Source organism: Perognathus longimembris, chromosome 3 (assembly GCF_023159225.1).
Source record: "Perognathus longimembris pacificus isolate PPM17 chromosome 3, ASM2315922v1, whole genome shotgun sequence".
Classification (NCBI taxonomy): domain Eukaryota; kingdom Metazoa; phylum Chordata; class Mammalia; order Rodentia; family Heteromyidae; genus Perognathus; species Perognathus longimembris.
In genome coordinates this window covers 43516673-43535411 of record NC_063163.1, presented here as the reverse complement: position 1 = coordinate 43535411, position 18739 = coordinate 43516673, and the positions used below count along the sequence as shown (strand labels likewise).

The following is an 18739-nucleotide window of genomic DNA, read 5'->3' as shown; positions in this document are numbered from 1 at the left end:
TTACAAACCACAATATCTTGAGCTAAACAAATGCTTGCTATTGTACACCAGTAACTTTTGGAGTGGTTTATCATAAACAAAAGCAAGTTGGTACCATGCTATTAGGAATTCCATCTGAATGAATAAAATTGTAGAGCACTGCCTTCCCTGGCAGTACTAATCCTAAGCCCGAGTCTACAGTGTTCAGTGAGAAATAACTGTTGCTTATATGAATACACTCACCTCTATAGGGTTCCTGTAGAAGGACTGTGTGACAGAGGAAGGAAACGGCATGGCAATAATGTGCTCTGAAAGTCAAAATGATCACTGTTATGAATATCATTACAGGTAGGAAATATATAAAAAGTATTCAACATATAGCCAAGTTCGTTTTCCAGAAGGACAAAAGAACTTTAAAGATAGAAACTGACAGGAATACTAATACATTGCTAGGAAAAGCAAGATGATATATTAAATTATGCAACAGAAGAATAATGGTTAAACTGGCATTGTGTTCCTTAGGTTCAATTGGTGTTTAGTGCTTTCCAGCCCTCTTGACTCAGAAAACCTGAAACCTACAGAGTAGTGACCTCATTCTCTAGGGTTTTAGGCCATTAAAAGGTATCTATTGGGTCCTTGAGATATCTAACAAAACTGAATAAATTGAAATGAAATTCCAATGAAGCTGGCTGAAAAATCCATCCCACCTACTGTGAATTCACCAAGTCTTCATTTGAAATGACATGAGATGTAGTGTGCCCAAAGGTAACCTATTAATGTGTTACCCTAACATATAGCATATGACATCACAGATAAAGAGGACCTTGAAAGATTATACTGAAAAAACAAAAAAGAGGGAGGAAGGAAGGAAGGAAGGAAGGAAGGAAGGAAGGAAGGAAGGAAGGAAGGGAGGGAGGGAGGGAGGGAGGGAGGGAGGGAGGGAGGGAGGGAGGGAGGGAGGGAGGGAGGGAAGAAGGGAGGGAGGGAGGAAGGGAGGAAGGGAGGGAAGGAAGGAGGAAGGAAAGAAAGAAAGAAAGAAAGAAAGGGAAGGAAGGACGGAAGGAAGGAAGAAAGAAAGAAAGAAAGAAAGAAAGAAAGAAAGAAAGAAAGGAAGAAAGGAAGGAAGGAAGGAAGGAAGGAAAGGAAAGAAAGATAAAGGAAGAAGAATCAACAAAACAAAGACTTGGTTCTTTGAAAAAATCAACAAGATAGACAGACCCCTGGCAAACCTAACCAAAAAACGAAGGCAGCACACTCAAATAAACAAGATAAGAGATGAAACAGGTAGCATCACCACAGAAATAACTGAAATTCAGAAAATAATAAGGGACTATTTTGCAAACCTTTATGCCAACAAATTCGAGAACTTGGAAGAAATGGATGATTTCCTAGAAAAAATTGATACCCCCAAACTCAACTATGAAGACTTAAACCTTCTAAACAGACCCATATCCAGTATTGAAATAGAAACAGCAATAAATGATCTCCCATCCAAGAAAAGCCCAGGTGCAGACGGATTCACCGCAGAATTCTACAAGGCCTTCAAAACAGAACTCACTCCAATATTTCACAAACTCTTCAATGAAATTGAAAGAGAACATTCACTACCAGACTCATTTTATGAAGCCAGTATAACCCTCATCCCAAAACCAGGCAGAGACTCATCACGGAAAGAGGACTACAGACCAATCTCCCTGATGAACATAGATGCAAAAATTCTCAACAAAATTCTGGCCAATCGACTTCAACAAGTCATCAAAAAAATCATACACCACGATCAAACTGGATTCATCCCAGGGATACAAAGCTGGTTTAATATACGCAAGTCAATTAATGTAATCCACCACATCAACCGGAGCAAGGTAAAGAACCACATGGTTTTATCGCTGGATGCGGAAAAAGCATTCGATAAAATCCAGCACTCATTTATGCTAAAAGCCCTGGAAAAACTGGGATTCCAGGGAACATTCCTGAATATAATCAAGGCAGTTTATGACAAACCAACAGCAAGCATAACTCTAAATGGTGAAAAACTAAAGCCATTCCCTTTAAAATCAGGAACAAGGCAGGGATGTCCACTCTCTCCCCTGCTCTTCAACATAGTCCTAGAATTCCTAGCCAGAGCAATTAGGCAAGAAGAGAATATAAAGGGGATCCAAATAGGAAAAGATGAAGTTAAACTTTCTCTCTTCGCAGATGACATGATCCTATACCTAAAGAATCCCATAGACTCTACCCCCAAGCTACTAGAGCTGATCCAAAACTTTGGCAAAGTTGCAGGATATAAAATAAACCTTCAAAAATAAACGGCGTTTCTCTATGCTAACAACCCGAAGACTGAGGCTGAAATCAGGAAAGCAACTCCTTTTGCAATAGCCCCCAAAAACATAAAATATCTAGGAATAACCTTAACCAAAGAAGTGAAAGACCTCTTTGAAGAGAACTTTAAAAGCTTGAAAAATGAAATTAAGGCAGAACTAAGAAAATGGAAAAACCTCCCATGCTCCTGGATTGGGAGGATTAATATAATCAAAATGGCAATATTGTCAAAGGCTATCTACAAATTCAATGCAATACCCATTAATATCCCAACACCATTCTTTAATGAAATAGAGGAAGCAATCCAGAAATTCATATGGAACAATAAAAGACCTAGAATAGCAAAAACACTCCTAAGCAGAAAAAACAGTGCTGGAGGAATTACAATACCCAACTTCAAGATGTATTATAAAGCTATAGCAATAAAAACAGCTTGGTATTGGCACCGGAACAGGCCTGAAGACCAATGGAACAGAATTGAAGACCCAGAATTGAACCCACAGAACTACGCCTACTTAATCTTTGATAAAGGAGCTAAAACAATAGTATGGAAGAAAGATAGCCTCTTTAACAAGTGGTGCTGGCAAAACTGGTTCAACACATGCAACAAACTAAAACTAGATCCTTACATATCACCCTGCACCAAAATCAATTCCAAATGGATTAAAGACCTTGAAATCAAAACAGACACCCTCAAAACACTAAAGGAAGGAGTAGGAGAAACACCTGGGCTCCTTGGCGCAGGACGGAACTTCCTTAACAATGACCCAGAAAGGCTACAAATCAAAGAAAGGTTGGACAAGTGGGACTGCATCAAACTGCAGAGCTTCAGCACGGCAAAGGACATAGCTCCCAAGAGAAAGCCCAGAGACTGGGAGAAGATCTTTACCGGACATTCAACAGACAAAGGCCTCATCTCTAAAATATATGCAGAACTAAAAAAATTACCTTCATCCAAAACAAAACTGCAAAGAACCAATAGCCCCCTCATCAAGTGGGCTAAAGACTTACAAAGAAACTTCTCTGATGAGGAAATGAGAATGACCAATAGACATATGAAAAAATGCTCTACATCACTGGCCATAAAGGAAATGCAAATCAAAACAACATTGAGATTCCATCTCACCCCAGCAAGAATGTCATATATCAAGAAAACTAATAATAACAATTGTTGGAGGGGATGTGGCCAAAAGGGAACCCTACTTCATTGTTGGTGGGAATGTAAACTGGTTCAGCCACTCTGGCAAGCAGTATGGAGATTCCTCAGAAGGCTCATTATAGAACTCCCCTATGACCCAGCAGCCCCACTGTTGGGTATCTATCCAAAAACCCACAAACAAAATCACAGTAATGCCACCAGCACAACAATGTTCATCGCAGCACAATTTGTCATAGCGAGAAACTGGAACCAACCCAGATGCCCCTCAGTAGATGAATGGGTCAGGAAAATGTGGTACATATACACAATGGAATTTTATGCCTCTATCAGAAAGAATGACATTGTTCCATTTGTAAGGAAATGGAAGGACTTGGAAAAAGTTATACTAAGTGAAGTGAGCCAGACCCAAAGAAACATGGACTCTATGGCCTCCCTTATTGGGAATAATTAGTACAGGTTTAGGCAAGCCATAGCAGAGCATCACAAGGCCCAATAGCTATACCCTTAGGAACACATAAGATGATGCTAAGTGAAATGAACTCCATGTTATGGAAACAATTGTGATAACACAGTTGTAACTATTTTCAACGTCCTATGTGTATGTGTAGTTTCTATTATTGATGATGTTCTTTTATCACCTTCCTATGGTTGTACCTACACTATCTCTGTAATCTTATCTGAGTATATTGGAAACCGTGTTTACTGGTATTGGAAGTAGGAAATTCAAAGGGAATACCAAATTTGAGAGACAGAGGGTAAAAAAAGAGAAATAACTACAAAAGCAATACTTGCAAAACTGTTTGGTGCAAGTGAACTGAACACCTGGGGGGAGGAGGGAAAGGGGGGAGGGAGGGGGCATGAGGGACAAGGCAACAAACAGTACAAGAAATGTATCCAATGCCCAACGTATGAAACTGTAACCTCTCTGTACATCAGTTTGATAATAAAAATTTGAGAAAAAAATAAATAAAAATAAAAATATTTGAAACCCTTAAAAAAAAAAAAGAAAGATAAAGGAAGATGGGGGATCATAGGAAGACCTCATCTCATCTTATGGCTTAATGCAGTAGCATACCTTCATCATCCCCTGTGACACAAGTAAGCACAAGTAGAAGAATTGTTGCCCAGGAACAACTGGCACATAAAGGAAGACTCTATCTTGAAAATAACCAAAAGGGTATAGTATGTGGCTCAAATGGTAGAGCACCTCCATAACAAGCATGGGTGTCTGAGTTCATTCCCAACACCACACAACAAAAGTAACAAAACGTAAACCAAAACACAAATCAATATTGCTTAGACACAAGTATTTTGGTTTGGGAAACCAAAAAAATATTATTACTCAAGAAAAAAGTAAAATTAAGGTAAGTCAATCAAAAGACAGCTTCACAACCCAGTACTGCAATTAATGTAAATAAATCAGTTAAGTTTACAAACCAGTAATATAGCTTAAGTCAAGATCAAATCCTTCTTCCTTGAATCGTTTCCTATCTCTTGACACCTAGGAGTTAAAAAAATATAATCAATTTGTAAAATAAATCAACCACAAAGAAATTTGCATTGTTATCTACAACTCTTGCAAGTATTTCATGCTTTATGCACTCACCAGCCGTCTGGTGGCTTGTTCAAGGTGTCTCCTCTGGTTCACAAGATGAAGCAGTCTCAACAGAGTAATAAACCGCAGAGGTCGGAAGATAGATACCACTCTAAACAAATTTATACATAAATTTGAAAAGAGTATGTTTTGGTTCAGAAATAGAAGAGTTTATCAAGTGTGGATATCAAACTGTGTGTAGGTGGCAGGGTGTACTAATTCTTCAACCCCAGGGCCTTGTGCATGCTGCACTAATGTTCAGTCAGTCAGCTGTAGCCCCAGCCACAGAAGAAATTTTGTACTATGTTGATATGCTTTGGGATGTCAGAACCAAATCTAGTGCTGGAGGCTAGAAATGCTTCTAGACACCTCATTGAAAGTAAACTGAGGGAGAGTTTTAGAATATTTCTTCTCTTTCTTGATCCTGCCCCAGTAAATAATAATCTAATCTAAACTGTCAATAATGCTAAGGTTGAGAAACTATGTTGTAGAGAAATGGCAATATGTTTATTAGAATCTGTCGACTAAATATTTTGGTTTAAGATCAGTAACTTTTCATTCCCTGACCCCACCCCCCTAACCAAGTAAACTGAGTTTTGCCCATTGCGTTACCCTTTTCGGTAGCAGAGATTCCCTATAGCCACGATGTACATATCAGGCAGGCAACAGACTGGACTACTTCCTGAGCCTAAGTTGCAAATCTAAGGGAGAGCCTGAGGTATTTTCCTTTCACAATAGCAAGTTCTCAAGTGATGCTAAGGTTGCCTAATGATGGTGATTTTCCAAACGCCTATCACATTACACATTTACTTGGAGACCAAACTGGAACCCTGGGAAATGAAGGTAAGAAATAATCTACATATGTTTGATTCCTCAGCACAACATATACACAATCTACTTATTTGACTTCTAATCAATACACTTAAAAGCCCCTTGGCATCTACATTCCAATACACATGTGCTCTTTTCTACTTCACTTAGAGAAAGACAGAGACAGAGACCGAGATAGAGAGGCACATACACAGACAGACACCAAGCCCTCATATATATTATACTTTCTAATGCCTTACTGCTTTAGCTTTGCCTTAAACAGTGTCCATTTCTACTGAAATGACACTGCAAAATGCCTGGTATGTCTTGGCATGTATGTCACACTCTTTGGTTTCCATTTGCTGTGTTTTAGGGAATCATGACTGGAGTCACTCAGACTTTACACAGGCTCAAGTCAATACTCCCATGATTACAGGTAAAACCTAGATTGGGAGGACTTGAAATGTAGTGAGTCTGTGGTTGAAATACAAATGGAGATTTAGAAAGAAGTTCAAAATGTTTTTAATTTAATTCCTTCACTAAATGTTCCATTTCCTATATCTAAGTAAAGGTATGTAAATGCTTATACTTTTTATTTTCCCTAAATGCCATCATCTTGTAGTTTTCAGGGTATGAAAATGTCACAATATGTTCCCTTTTTTTCTTTCCTCTCTTTTTGTGGTACCAGGATTTAAAATCAGGACCTTGTACAGGCTAAGTAGGCACCTTACTAATCTACTCATGTCCCCATTCGTAAATATTTTATCTTCAAGAAGCTTGTTTGGTACAGAAACTAAACAAAAGTCAGTTCACTATACAAGATTAATAAAGTCATAGAAAATGAAAAAAAATAAAGTGGATGAAGGAAAATAAAATTTTACCATCTCAGTTATATATTTCATACCCTGGGAAGTCTTTAAAAATTCTGGAATCAAGAAATAAATACGTGACATCAATAGATAAAGTGATGACAACAATGAATGTGTCTACGATGTTAAGTGTCAGAAAAATAATGCTTTTTCCTGTAAAAGATAATAAAAATATGGTTACCATCTCCAAGAGGATCACAAGATATTTGATTTGTCTTCATTTGAAATTTTATTTTAATGGATTATTTAAAATGCATTGTCTAGACTAGACTAAGGGGAAATATAATAGTAGGCAATAATCTCAAGTACTAAGTTTATATTTACTATGTATTAAGTTTTAGTTAAAATTAAATTAAGTTTAAAACTAATTTAAACATAAATTTTACTAAAAGTTACTACATATTATTTATAACTCTTATATTTTCAAGTATTATATACTTGTAGATATGGTGGCAACTTAAGCTTAATAAAGAAGAGGCATAACCAAACCACTTAACAAGAGGCATGCACTGCCTTCTCTCATGTATGGAAGAAGAAAAGTGGGGGTGCACAGCGCTGTGGAACAAGCTCAGTTTTATGGCTTAGAGCCATGGACTACGAGTGTAATGAGGAGTTAATGAGGGGGGAAGGAACTGCTACTCTGAACTCGTTCTCTGGCCTTGTACCCACACTAGAATCCCAAGGGGCTGATGAGTCCTTTCTGGGACAAAGACAGACTTTCATCCACCACCTGCTCCTTTCCAACACTGGCTCCCACAGAACAGAGGTGAGCACTGGGCCTCCTTCTAACTGGGAGGCAGCCTTTTTCAGGCTCTCACCAACCTGGCAGTGAACTCTCTTTAGCTCAAAAGCAGGAGTATTGAAAAGTCATCAGAAAGAACACAGACTGCATTCTGAAGTGCTTGGAGAAAGAGAGGCTGGGAGATCCATTCCCTAACTCCGAGGGCAGCCTGGGCGGCCAGGCTTGCCTCACCCACCCGCCTTCTCAGAAAGCCTGCAAGCAGAAAAGGGAAAAGCCCATTAGTTTCATACTGCCACATTGCACCAATGACATAAGCATTCCCCAGATCGTCTTCAGACCTCATCGAAAGTTGCTGTTTGAATGAAGTGACCATTTTAATGAATGGCTATTTATGAGCTAGTATTTCATATGCCATCAAATCTTAGTTGAGATTCAAGTTGTAATCAGAGCACTAATATTTAGACCTCACATACATGTTCCTCTTCTTAGCATCCATGTCAACACATTAATTGCCTGGCCCTTTTCTGAAATCCCCTTAAGCTACTGAAGTTGCTTCCTAGAATTATTGTCAGTGTCAGTTGCAATATAAAAACTAATTAAGGCTAGTGAATGAAAAACTGGGTTTATATTGACCTTTATCTGTAGCCCAAGACTTCAAGAAGGATTATTTTGATGAAGAGGGACACATTTGGTTTGGGTGACCTGCTAATTATCTTATGCTCCTTATTTTTGTGGCAGCAAAGCAAGGAGTTTAGTAGCTTATAAAAAGAGTTTAATGTACACAATTAAGGGAAACATTGGGCTTGAGCTAGTTGGTTCAAGATTCTAGTGTACATCTTATAACACCCTTCAACGTATACTCGAAGCAGAACGTCCATCAGGAAAAACAAACCAATCGCCAGTGAAATCACTCTGTATTCTAAAGGAATATCAACTGTGTCTTGAGGGACTAGACTGTCCACTGCAGTCAGGATTACATCCCCTAAAAGCAGGAGAATTCCAAATATTCTGAAATAAATAAAAACAATGGGGTTTTCTCCTTAATAAAAGTTATTGAAGGAATTTTTCAGATAGCAAAATGTCATTAGTAGGAAAAATTACAGTGTAGTAGGACCTCAAGAAATCACTTCATTTTTTTACCCCAAAGAAACAGTCATGAGCAAATGACATTCCCAGCAAACCAATGCCCTGGATGTTATGTAGGCATCTCAGAACAACCCTGCAAGGGAGAACAAAACTGAAATAAACTCACAAGTCTCTCCATGTAAATTTGAGAATTTCATAAGCAGCAGCTATCAGTTTCTCATAGTAAATAAATAAAATGCCACTCATCGGAGTAATTTGTAAAGAACAGTCAAACCTCAGAGAAGTCATGACTGATCTAAGCCCTTGAGAGCTGACTTTGGCTGGGTACAGTGGTTCACAGCTTTAATATTAGCTGCTCCGAAGGCTTAGGAGGATCACAGGCCGAGGCTAGCACCAGCAAAAATTCTCATGACCCCATTTCCACAGAACACGCCAGGTGTGCCTGTTTTTCCAGCTACCTCAATCGGAGTCCAGGCCAGTCAGAGTGAAAAGTCAAAAGAGCCAGAGCGAGAAGGGCTGGAAGTGTGGTTCAGGTAGTAGAGTGCCTGTCCAGCAAGCATGAGGCCCAGTACTAAACTCCAGTACCACTTTGACTGGAAAGATTTTTCTTTTATCATGAGGTTTTCAATGAGTCCATGATTATATATATTCCTGGGTCCTTCTAGTACAGCAATGGGCACAAGAAAAATACCTCGATTCCATAAATAGTTTTGAACTCTAAGCATTGCTAAGCCTGTCTCACACATATTTTAAGCACATTTCCCATTAGTTGAGTGAATTATTTGCATATTTATAAAGATAAATTCAATAGATTTCAAAGTATTGTGCTACAATTGCAACTCAAAATACTATTAAATTTAAAGAACTCATCCTCTCATGTATAAAAGCAGCCTTTGTAACATGTTTTCAGAGTTGAGTAATTACATGTATTAGGTGCTTGATAGAATGCAATCTATACTTACAAAGCTTTATAATGCTTGCTTTATTATTTTACTTGCACAAGTAGAAAAAACATATCAATATACCATTAGTTAGACAAATGCCATTTCTTTGCTTAAGCCAATTTTCCAAGGTAAGTTAGATTATATTAAGAAGCAGCAAACGGAGTATGTTGCAACACCTTGACTGTGAAAATTCTTTTTGTTCTGTTTTGACTTTCTTTTTCAGATACTTTGTCATTACAAATATTGATATTAAATGTCCTATACATTTTTCATTATTTGTACTTCTAGAATCTCACATACTTAAAAGATAGGGATGTTATAACCAAATCCACAACTTTCTTAGGATCACTGTAAAAAATAATAAAAATGAAATCAATCACATACTGTCTTTCTAACACATGCTATGAGTTTAACCAAAAAGCAAAGACCTCTATAAGTACCAATTTAAGTATAAGTTTCAATTTTTTTAGAATAATTGTTTTGTAATTTTATCTGTTCCTTCTTAGTCCACTGAAAAAGAATTTCAAATATCAGCTCTTATAGGCAACTTCTTTGTCCCTTTTTTGTTGTTGTTGGTTGTGGGGCTTCAACGCAGGGTCTGGGCCCTGTCCCTGAGCTTTTTGGCTCAAGGCTAGTGCTCTACTGCTTTGAGCCACAATTCTACTTTTGTTTTTCTGGTGGTTAATTGAAGGTAAGAGTCTCACAGACTTTGCTGCTCGGGCTGACTATGAACAGCCATCCTCATAACCCAGCTTCCTGAGTAGCTAAGATTATGGGGGTGAGCCATCAGCATCCAGTTCTTTGTCACTTTCTTCACCTTCAACTTCTTCAGATTCTTTGTCCTTTTCTTCAGCTTCAGCTTCTTTAGGCAACAAGCGGTCCATCTTCAGCAGCAGGCCTTCAATCATTGAACTAAGAAGGAAAGCACGAACCACAAAGGGACCGAAATTCAATGCTCTATGCTTACTGACTTCATTAATAACTGTTCTCAGATTGGCAGTTATCTGGTCACTCGTCATGTCCAATGTTGCTATTTTGGTGCTGAGAAAATGCTCCTTTTCTTCATCTATAATTTCATGTACAGTTTTAAATAATTCAAGCATTTTGGGAATGTCTCAGCCAACTGAATTTCTATCAAACTTGGGATAACTTTTCTTCAGTTTCTTCCTTAATGGCTTAAGCTCAGGCATTATTTCAGGAACAGCTACATAAAAGTCTGCATGCATTTCATCATCCAAAATCCCTGTAAACACAGCAACCTTATTCATCTCTGAAGCAAATGGGTATGGAAAACTGATAACACTTGCAAATGGCTCCACTCTTTTCTTTTTCTTAAGTGCCATATCCAATGTCAAATCAAGATAAACACCTTGCTTTGGATAAGTAAAGTCCAGAATTTGAAATTTCTTCAGTAAGTGGATAACTTTCTCCACCTCATATATCTGCCTTGGGTATAAGCGTTTTAAACAGACGTCATCCTCAGGTTCACCTTCCATGTAACGATATGATTTTATTTTTTCTATCTGGTCTAGTTTTCCAGCGGGTGTTTTTTCTTTGGCACCTTTTTTTGTTTTCTTTTCACGCCTCCACCGAGGCATCTCATGGTCGCTGCCATGTTGGCCTCTCCGGATTGTGTTATAAGTTTCAATTTAAAAGAAAATTCTTCAGCAGTTTTATAACAAATTTTCTACGCACAACTGAAATGTTTACATTTCCATTTCATGTGTTTTTCCTTTCACATCCAGAATATATGTAGAAAACAAATAAACAAATACCATGTTTAGGGTATTTAGTAGTATTTCCCTTGAGCATATAGTACTAACCCTGATACTAGGGAAGAATCAAACTTGAAGTCATCCAGCATATGTGGTAGAAGGGAGCTGCTTTCCAATGTCTGTTCTTCCATGAACAAGTTGTGGAATCCTGGACAAGTCATTATACCTTGACCAGACCTGATCCCACAGCAATGAAACGAGAGACATGAGGGATAAACATGGGAAGTAAATGGGTCTCTTGTCTCTAATAGTCATCTCTTGAGATAGACATCCAACAGATAGAGTGAGTTTCATTTGGGATTGTAAATGAACCTTACAGGTAAGGCATTTTAGTAAAATCTGATTTGAATAAAAACATCTTAATGATTCGGCTTTTCCCATTAATCAAAAGGAAAGTTTGTATAAAGTACTGCCTTCTTTTATCTGACAGCTGGAGACAATGAAACCTTTGAAGTCTTCACTGAAGTGTTACTGTAACAGTGTTGAGAATCAAAATTCAAGTTCAACTTTTTATTACTGCAACTAATATGTGTACCCGCATTTTGGATTAAATTTATTTTGAAATTCAACTGAATTTGAAGGTCTGCATCAATCTTCTCTAATTTCCACAAGCCCCTCCACATCCCTGTACTTTTCACGTCTCTTAGGTATTTTTTTCCTGACTTGCACGGGAGGATGGAGGGGAGGAATGGGATTCCATTCACCATGATACTGAGTTTGAATTTGGGGCACGAGCCTCCCATGTGGCAGAGATCTGGAGGGTGAGAGACACGTACCAGGTCTATTAACTCCATTATCTCTGCTAAGGATGCCAGTTTTCCTGCTCACTGGTGTCAACTCTAATTCTCTCCTCTCTTGCCTCATGCAGACATTACCATGTTCTCTTAGTATTTTTGGCTACTGCCACAATTTAGGAGTAAGAAGCACTCTTATGACATTTGTTCTTTCAGACAACTAAGACAGAAAGTACCTATGTATATTACAACAAAAGGACCTTAGAAAAATAGTATCAAAGACACTGCATTGTCACCAGTACTGCCAATGATTCTAAATCCTTTTTTGTGTGAATATGCTTTCATGTGTATGTAAATATGTATATGTATATATTAGTGAGAGTATATGTATACTTAGATCTCACCATATTTTGGGTTCTTCCCCAACTCCTAATGAGGTCTCAGATGAACACGCACTAAAAGATAGAAACAAAGCACATAGTTAGACACCATATGATTTTCTAAATTTATTTTCAGTTTTGAATAGCTACACTTTAACTTAGAAATTTGTTGACCTTTAAAAGTTCAACTTAAAGTAGGAAATTTAACCTGTCAGAAAACTTAATGACTAGAGTTCAGTTCTTTCCTACTGAACTTAAACCCCAAGTGTAAGCATACTTTATAGATAAACTGCTTTCAAGCGTCAACTTGCTATCTCTTAGTTCTTCAGTAACCCACAAATCATTTGAAAATATTTTGTTCAATATCCATGTATTTCAACATTTTCTGCAGTTTATCTTGTTGTCTGTTTCTAGTCTAGTTCCATTATGGTATGATAAAATATAGGAATATATTGTAATATAGGAATATTTTCTTTTGTAAAATTACTATATAGTAACAGAAAGAAGGAAAAGAAAAAATACTGCCTTTGTGACCTAAAATATTATTTACTTTGGAGAACACTTCATGGATTGCTGGGATGATGTTTAATCTGTGACTGCAGATGTCTGCTTCCATTTGCTCTATGTTGTCAGTTAATTCTGAAGTTTCCTTGTTGGTTTTTTGGTAGCGGTCGAGATGATTGGGGGACTATCTATTCTTCTATGTACAGTTGTATGTAGTTTGTAAACTTGGGTACATTGGTCTTTAGGTGCTTTTTTTTAACCATTGTTATGTCTTCTTCATGGTCTGTACCCTTTATCAATATGAAATGGCTTTTATCTCATAATTTTTTTTTACATTTGGCTAATTTCCATTTCTTAGAATAACTTTTTCTATCCTTTTACTTTTTGTGTATTTTGTCTTTGCTAGTAAGTTATACTTTCTTTTCTTCCTTTTCTTTCTTCTCTCTCTCTCTATTTCTTCCTGTCTTTTCCTTCCCTTCTTTCGTTTTAAATGATATTAAAACATGAAATTTTATTTATTTAGTACAAACCTTCCAGGATAAGTAAAGGGTAAAAAAAATCCATGATTACAGAAGCATCACATAGATGAACATTCATTCTTTCATTCATTCATTTGACAATTCTGAGGCTTGAGTTCAGTGTCTCGGTACTGTCCCTGAGTTTTCAGATCAAGGCCCCCATTCTACCAGTCCAGCCAGAGCTCCACCTCTGGAATTTTGCTCAGTAATTTGAGATAAGAATCCTTATAGACTTTCCAGCCAGGGCTGACTTTGAACTGCAATCCTCACATCTCAGCCTCCTGAGTAGCTAGGATTACAGGCACAAGTCTCCTGCACCTGGCTTGAATATTTTTATTTTTAATGAAAAAATTAACTGTAAAGGCTCATGCTGAACTACTCACAATGGAATCAGAGGACCGTAGCAATATTTTGATTTGCCTTTTCAATCAGCTGTAGTTTGTAGGTACAGCTTCCCTGATCCATCTAGATTCCTAATTTTTAAATCCCTCATCCATTCTTCATGTGCACCTTGAACCTGCCCTTTCTACTCTCAGATAAGGTCAAGAGACCACAGTTGGGAGGCAGGAACTCCATGGAGGCTTCTAAGGAGGGATTAGGCTTGGGGCACCCACTTCACAGGAAGGGTAGGGAACACTTAGGATTCTTAGCTTCATTGTTTTCTGGAGAAGGCTCTTCTGTTTCCTGTGTCCTACTATATCCTACTGGCTCCAAGTAAAATAACTGAAATGAGACTCCTTTATATGGCTAAATAAAGGGAATTTTGAAAATTAAAAACATATATCCCTTGGTATCTGTAGGACAGTACACATGTCCTAAGAGTGACAACTCTAGGGATAAGACGATTCCTTCAATAATAATGCTTCCCCACTCTCCTCCCTCCCCTTCTACTCCTCTTCCTGCATCTCCACCTTCTCTTTCTTACACATATTCCACCTTCTCTTCTTCTTTCTTGTCTTCCCTTTTCTTTTCCCTCTCACCTTCTCCTTCTTTGTAGTTCAGATTGGACCCGGGCGCTTGCCCATGCTAGATACAGAAGTATCTATATTCAATGTACTTCTGTATGCGTTGTTACATATCTTCTACCTCAAAAGACATCAATTACATTCATACAGAAGCACACCATGAGAAGACATTAAGAACATTATCAAGGGAAATTTGTTTAGATGGATGCTACTGCAGTGATCTGTGTGCCTGTTTGCACACACACCACACACACACACGGCATTTCAAATTTTTAACTTACGTTTGAATTGTTGCAATGCTTGGAGGCTTTGCTTTTGCGCTCAATGATACCTTGCTAAAGGATTAAAAGGAACATAGAAAGGAAACACTTCAGTTTTGGTTTGAAATAGATATGATTACTCTTCAACTAATAAGCTGATCATCAAAACTTTCCATGTAACTCAGTAACTAGGAATCCAACATGTCATATTCTCTAACATATAATTCTAATAAACATTTTATAATGTTTAAAGGTGACTGTAGTTCTTTATTCCTATAATCCCAGCTCTTTGAATGCTAAGGAAGAAGGATAGATAGTTTAGGATAGCTTGAGCTACATGGAGATACTATATTAACAAAAAAAAAACGGAATGTCTAAAGATTTATCACACTGTTCACTAATGAAACTTTTTTATTTGAAATGGGACTTTATAGGCTAGTAATGAGTAACTCTGAAAACAGTAATGCTTAGATTATAAAATTATATCTTAATACTAATACAAAATTGTTTCTTGTAACAGCATTTATTTAATTTCAATTTTGATCTAAAGGTCATATGCTTCTTAGCGAAATGTCTGAGTCTCAATTCTCTCTACCAATTCATTACATTCACCCATTATGTTTTTCTTTCCACAAAGGAATATGGTGAGGAAGCTATTGTGCTGAGGCAGGTGCTTCATCTAAGGTAATGAGGGGACCGGGCTAGGGCACTAGCAGCTGTCTTGAAATGAGGAGCAAACATCACTGCTGTCTGTTGATGGCTCCTCTACTCCATGTCACTGTTACCTCCTCCTGGCTCCCAATAACAGTCTCTCCTTTCTTGTTGACTCTATACAACTTATATATACCAACTTATTCTTCAGGCCATGATTTAAAAGGCAACTATGTTGTACACAGCAGCTTAACATTTTAGAGGGAGCACAACAAACATGTAGGGGAGTGCTAAGCTCTTCATTGAGATTGAATCTGGTGAGCTTTTCTAACTGGACTGCACAAGAACTGCATTCCACCCAATCTGAACTTCCCAGCTTTCCTTATAGAATGTGGACTTATTTATATCTCACATTGTACTGGTAGATCCATCACCAAGTATTGTTGAAAATTCATAGGTGAAAGGGTGTAGGATTTTTAAATGCATATTGTGCAACATCACATAACTTCCTAGACTGCACATTCTGATTCAAATTACTATGTAGCTTAGAAACTGTTGGAATTTAATTTTCATACAAATTAGTATTTTGAAACTTGTCAATCACTTTTCTTTTTTTTTGTTGTTGTTGAATGAAAACTCCTTTGTTTTTGTTTTTGTTTTTTTTTTACTTTTAAAATTTATTTTTTTTCAAATTTTTATTATCAAACTGATGTACAGAGAGGTTACAGTTTCATACGTTAGGCATTGGATACATTTCTTGTACTGTTTGTTACCTTGTCCCTCATGCACCCCTCCCTCCCCTCTTTCCCTCCCCCCCCAGGTGTTCAGTTCACTTACACCAAACAGTTTTGCAACTATTGCTTTTGTAGTTATTTCTCTTTTTTTACCCTGTGTCTCTCAAATTTGGTATTCCCTTTGAATTTCCTACTTCCAATACCAGTAAACACGGTTTCCAATATACTCAGATAAGATTACAGAGATAGTGTAGGTACAACCATAGGAAGGTGATACAAGAACATCATCAATAATAGAAATTACACATACACATAGGACGTTGAAAGTAGTTACAACTGTGATATCACAATTGTTTCCATAACATGGAGTTCATTTCACTTAGCATTATCTTATGTGTTCATAAGGGTATAGCTATTGGGCCTTGTGATGCTCTGTTATGAATTGCCTAAACCTGTACTAATTATTCCCAATAAGGGAGACCATAGAGTCCATGTTTCTTTGGGTCTGGCTCACTTCACTTAGTATAATTTTTTCCAAGTTCTTCCATTTCCTTACAAATGGGGCAATGTCATTCTTTCTGATAGAGGCATAAAATTCCATTGTGTATATGTACCACATTTTCCTGATCCATTCGTCTACTGAGGGGCATCTGGGTTGGCTCCAGATTCTCGCTGTGACAAATTGTGCTGCGATTAACATTGTTGTGCTGGTGACATTACTGTGATTTTGTTTGTGGTCTTTTGGATAGATACCCAAAAGTGGGGCTGCTGGGTCATAGGGGAGTTCTACAGAAGTGAGTTGTAGGGATTCGGAATGGACATATTTGGTCTGCTAAATTCTCAACAACTCTACCTTTCTATTCGGCTACTTATATCCAAATTAAAACAAAGTCTACACTTATTGTGTTGTTTCCCACAGTTCAACTATATTGTGTACGTGTACATCTATGCCATCAAAATTCTGGATAGTTAAGTCCAGAATCCATTATTCCTTATGTTCACCATCATAAATATCTTTCCTGCTCTAATACAATTTAAGATACTCCAGACCTGGGGCAGGGGCTCCGAAAAAATGTGTTTCAGGTGTGAGTTGCAAGCCAAACTCTTGTGGCAGCATACCTATGCATAATGAGGATTTGGGTACTAGCTTCCCATAGTGACAGAAGGACACTTGCTTGATCTCGGATCCTTAAGCTCAGGGCTGAGTCTGCTCCAGATCTACTATTACTTCAAACCAAACAATTTTTTCCTTTTATAATTTCCATCACAGACTCATAATTATAAGGACACTTTATATTTTCTTAGGATTGTATTACTAACAGCAAACTAAATATAGAAGTATTATTTCTCATGACCTGTTCCGTTCTTTCTTGATCTAATCTAAAGAATAAATGAAATTATCTCCAGATCTTTTTAGATTTAAGTATGATGTCAAAGAGCCTGTGTTGTCAAGGTACTTGAAATTGAATTTTTAACTAATGTCCCCTGCAGGTCTATTACTGTTTCTGTATGTGAACTGTTACTAGGTTTTCAGAACAAGGATACAGGCTATTAGTATATAAAGTTTCACAATTATAATTTCACATTGTATTTATCAACACAAAGGAATACCTATATTATCACATATATCATAGACTCATTTTATCTTACCTTCCCTCGTTGGATCCTTCTTCATATACTGAGAGATAGTCACATGAAATAACTCTATAGAATTTAAGCATGCACGTGGTCAGACATCAGGGGCCTTCTAATACTTCATATTATAGTTCAAATTACTCTGCAGCTTAGAACCTATAGAAACTCTATTCTCATGTAAATCAGTTATTTTTTTTTTTTTTTTTTGGCCAGTCCTGGGCCTTGGACTCAGGGCCTAAGCACTGTCCCTGGCTTCTTCCCGCTCAAGGCTAGCACTCCGCCACTTGAGCCACAGCGCCGCTTCTGGCCGTTTTCTGTATATGTGGTGCTGGGGAATCGAACCTAGGGCCTCGTGTATCCGAGGCAGGCACTCTTGCCACTAGGCTATATCCCCAGCCCGTAAATCAGTTATTTGAAAGCTTATGCATCATTTCTTTTACAGATGTCAGATTTATAGATTTGTAGTGGACTTACTTTTTCTGGGAAAAAAGTCAGTCTTTCCTTTTAGGTGCTTACCACTAAATGAAAATAATGACAGCTTTTTGTGATTTATGTTCCCAATTCAATTATATTGTCGAAATACAAATCCCTTCTGCATTGGTTTTAAGCAACAGCTATTGAAGACCACCATCCTAAGAGTCTTCATGCCATCTCACAAGGTCAAGTCACTGTAGGACTGGCACATGTATTCTAAAAGTGGATAGTGTGCTTGAGTTGAGAACAGCCTCCTTATGGTAGCAGCACTCCTCATAATGAGGGCTTAGCCCACCAGTTTTGGTTAATGACATAGCTCCAAATAAAGAATTCTTGTTTGGTTTTTGATCTTTTGTGTCTGGGGCTCTTCTACTCTTTGTCCAATATTGTTTCTTTGCTCCAAATAGGATTCTATCCTTTGCTTAACTCCATTTGTAAGAGGTTGTTACAAAGAGTAACTAATATGTTGCCTAGAAAAAGCATACTTCTCATGACCTGTTCCTCTCTGCCCTATTTGTTCTATAGGAGGAAGAAAGTTATCCACAGATCTCTCAGTGAAAAGATTTAAATACAGTGTCAAAGGCCCAAGGAACTCCCAAGGTTGGTC

At 37.6% G+C, this 18739-nt stretch overlaps 1 protein-coding gene across 1 annotated transcript in view; it reads right to left on the bottom strand.

The window, feature by feature from the left end:
* The window catches only part of LOC125347585 (phosphatidylinositol 3,4,5-trisphosphate 3-phosphatase TPTE2-like), a 39171-nt gene extending 28650 nt beyond the window's left edge, over positions 1-10521 (bottom strand). Inside the window, exons 1-4 of the mRNA XM_048340591.1 lie at positions 10320-10521; positions 8317-8454; positions 5064-5161; positions 4895-4958 (exon numbers count right to left, since the gene is read on the bottom strand). Of these exons, the coding sequence (XP_048196548.1) occupies positions 4895-4958; positions 5064-5161; positions 8317-8454; positions 10320-10521 (502 nt within the window). The remainder of the gene's footprint in view (positions 1-4894; positions 4959-5063; positions 5162-8316; positions 8455-10319) is intronic.
* Between the last annotated feature and the right edge of the window lie 8218 nt (positions 10522-18739).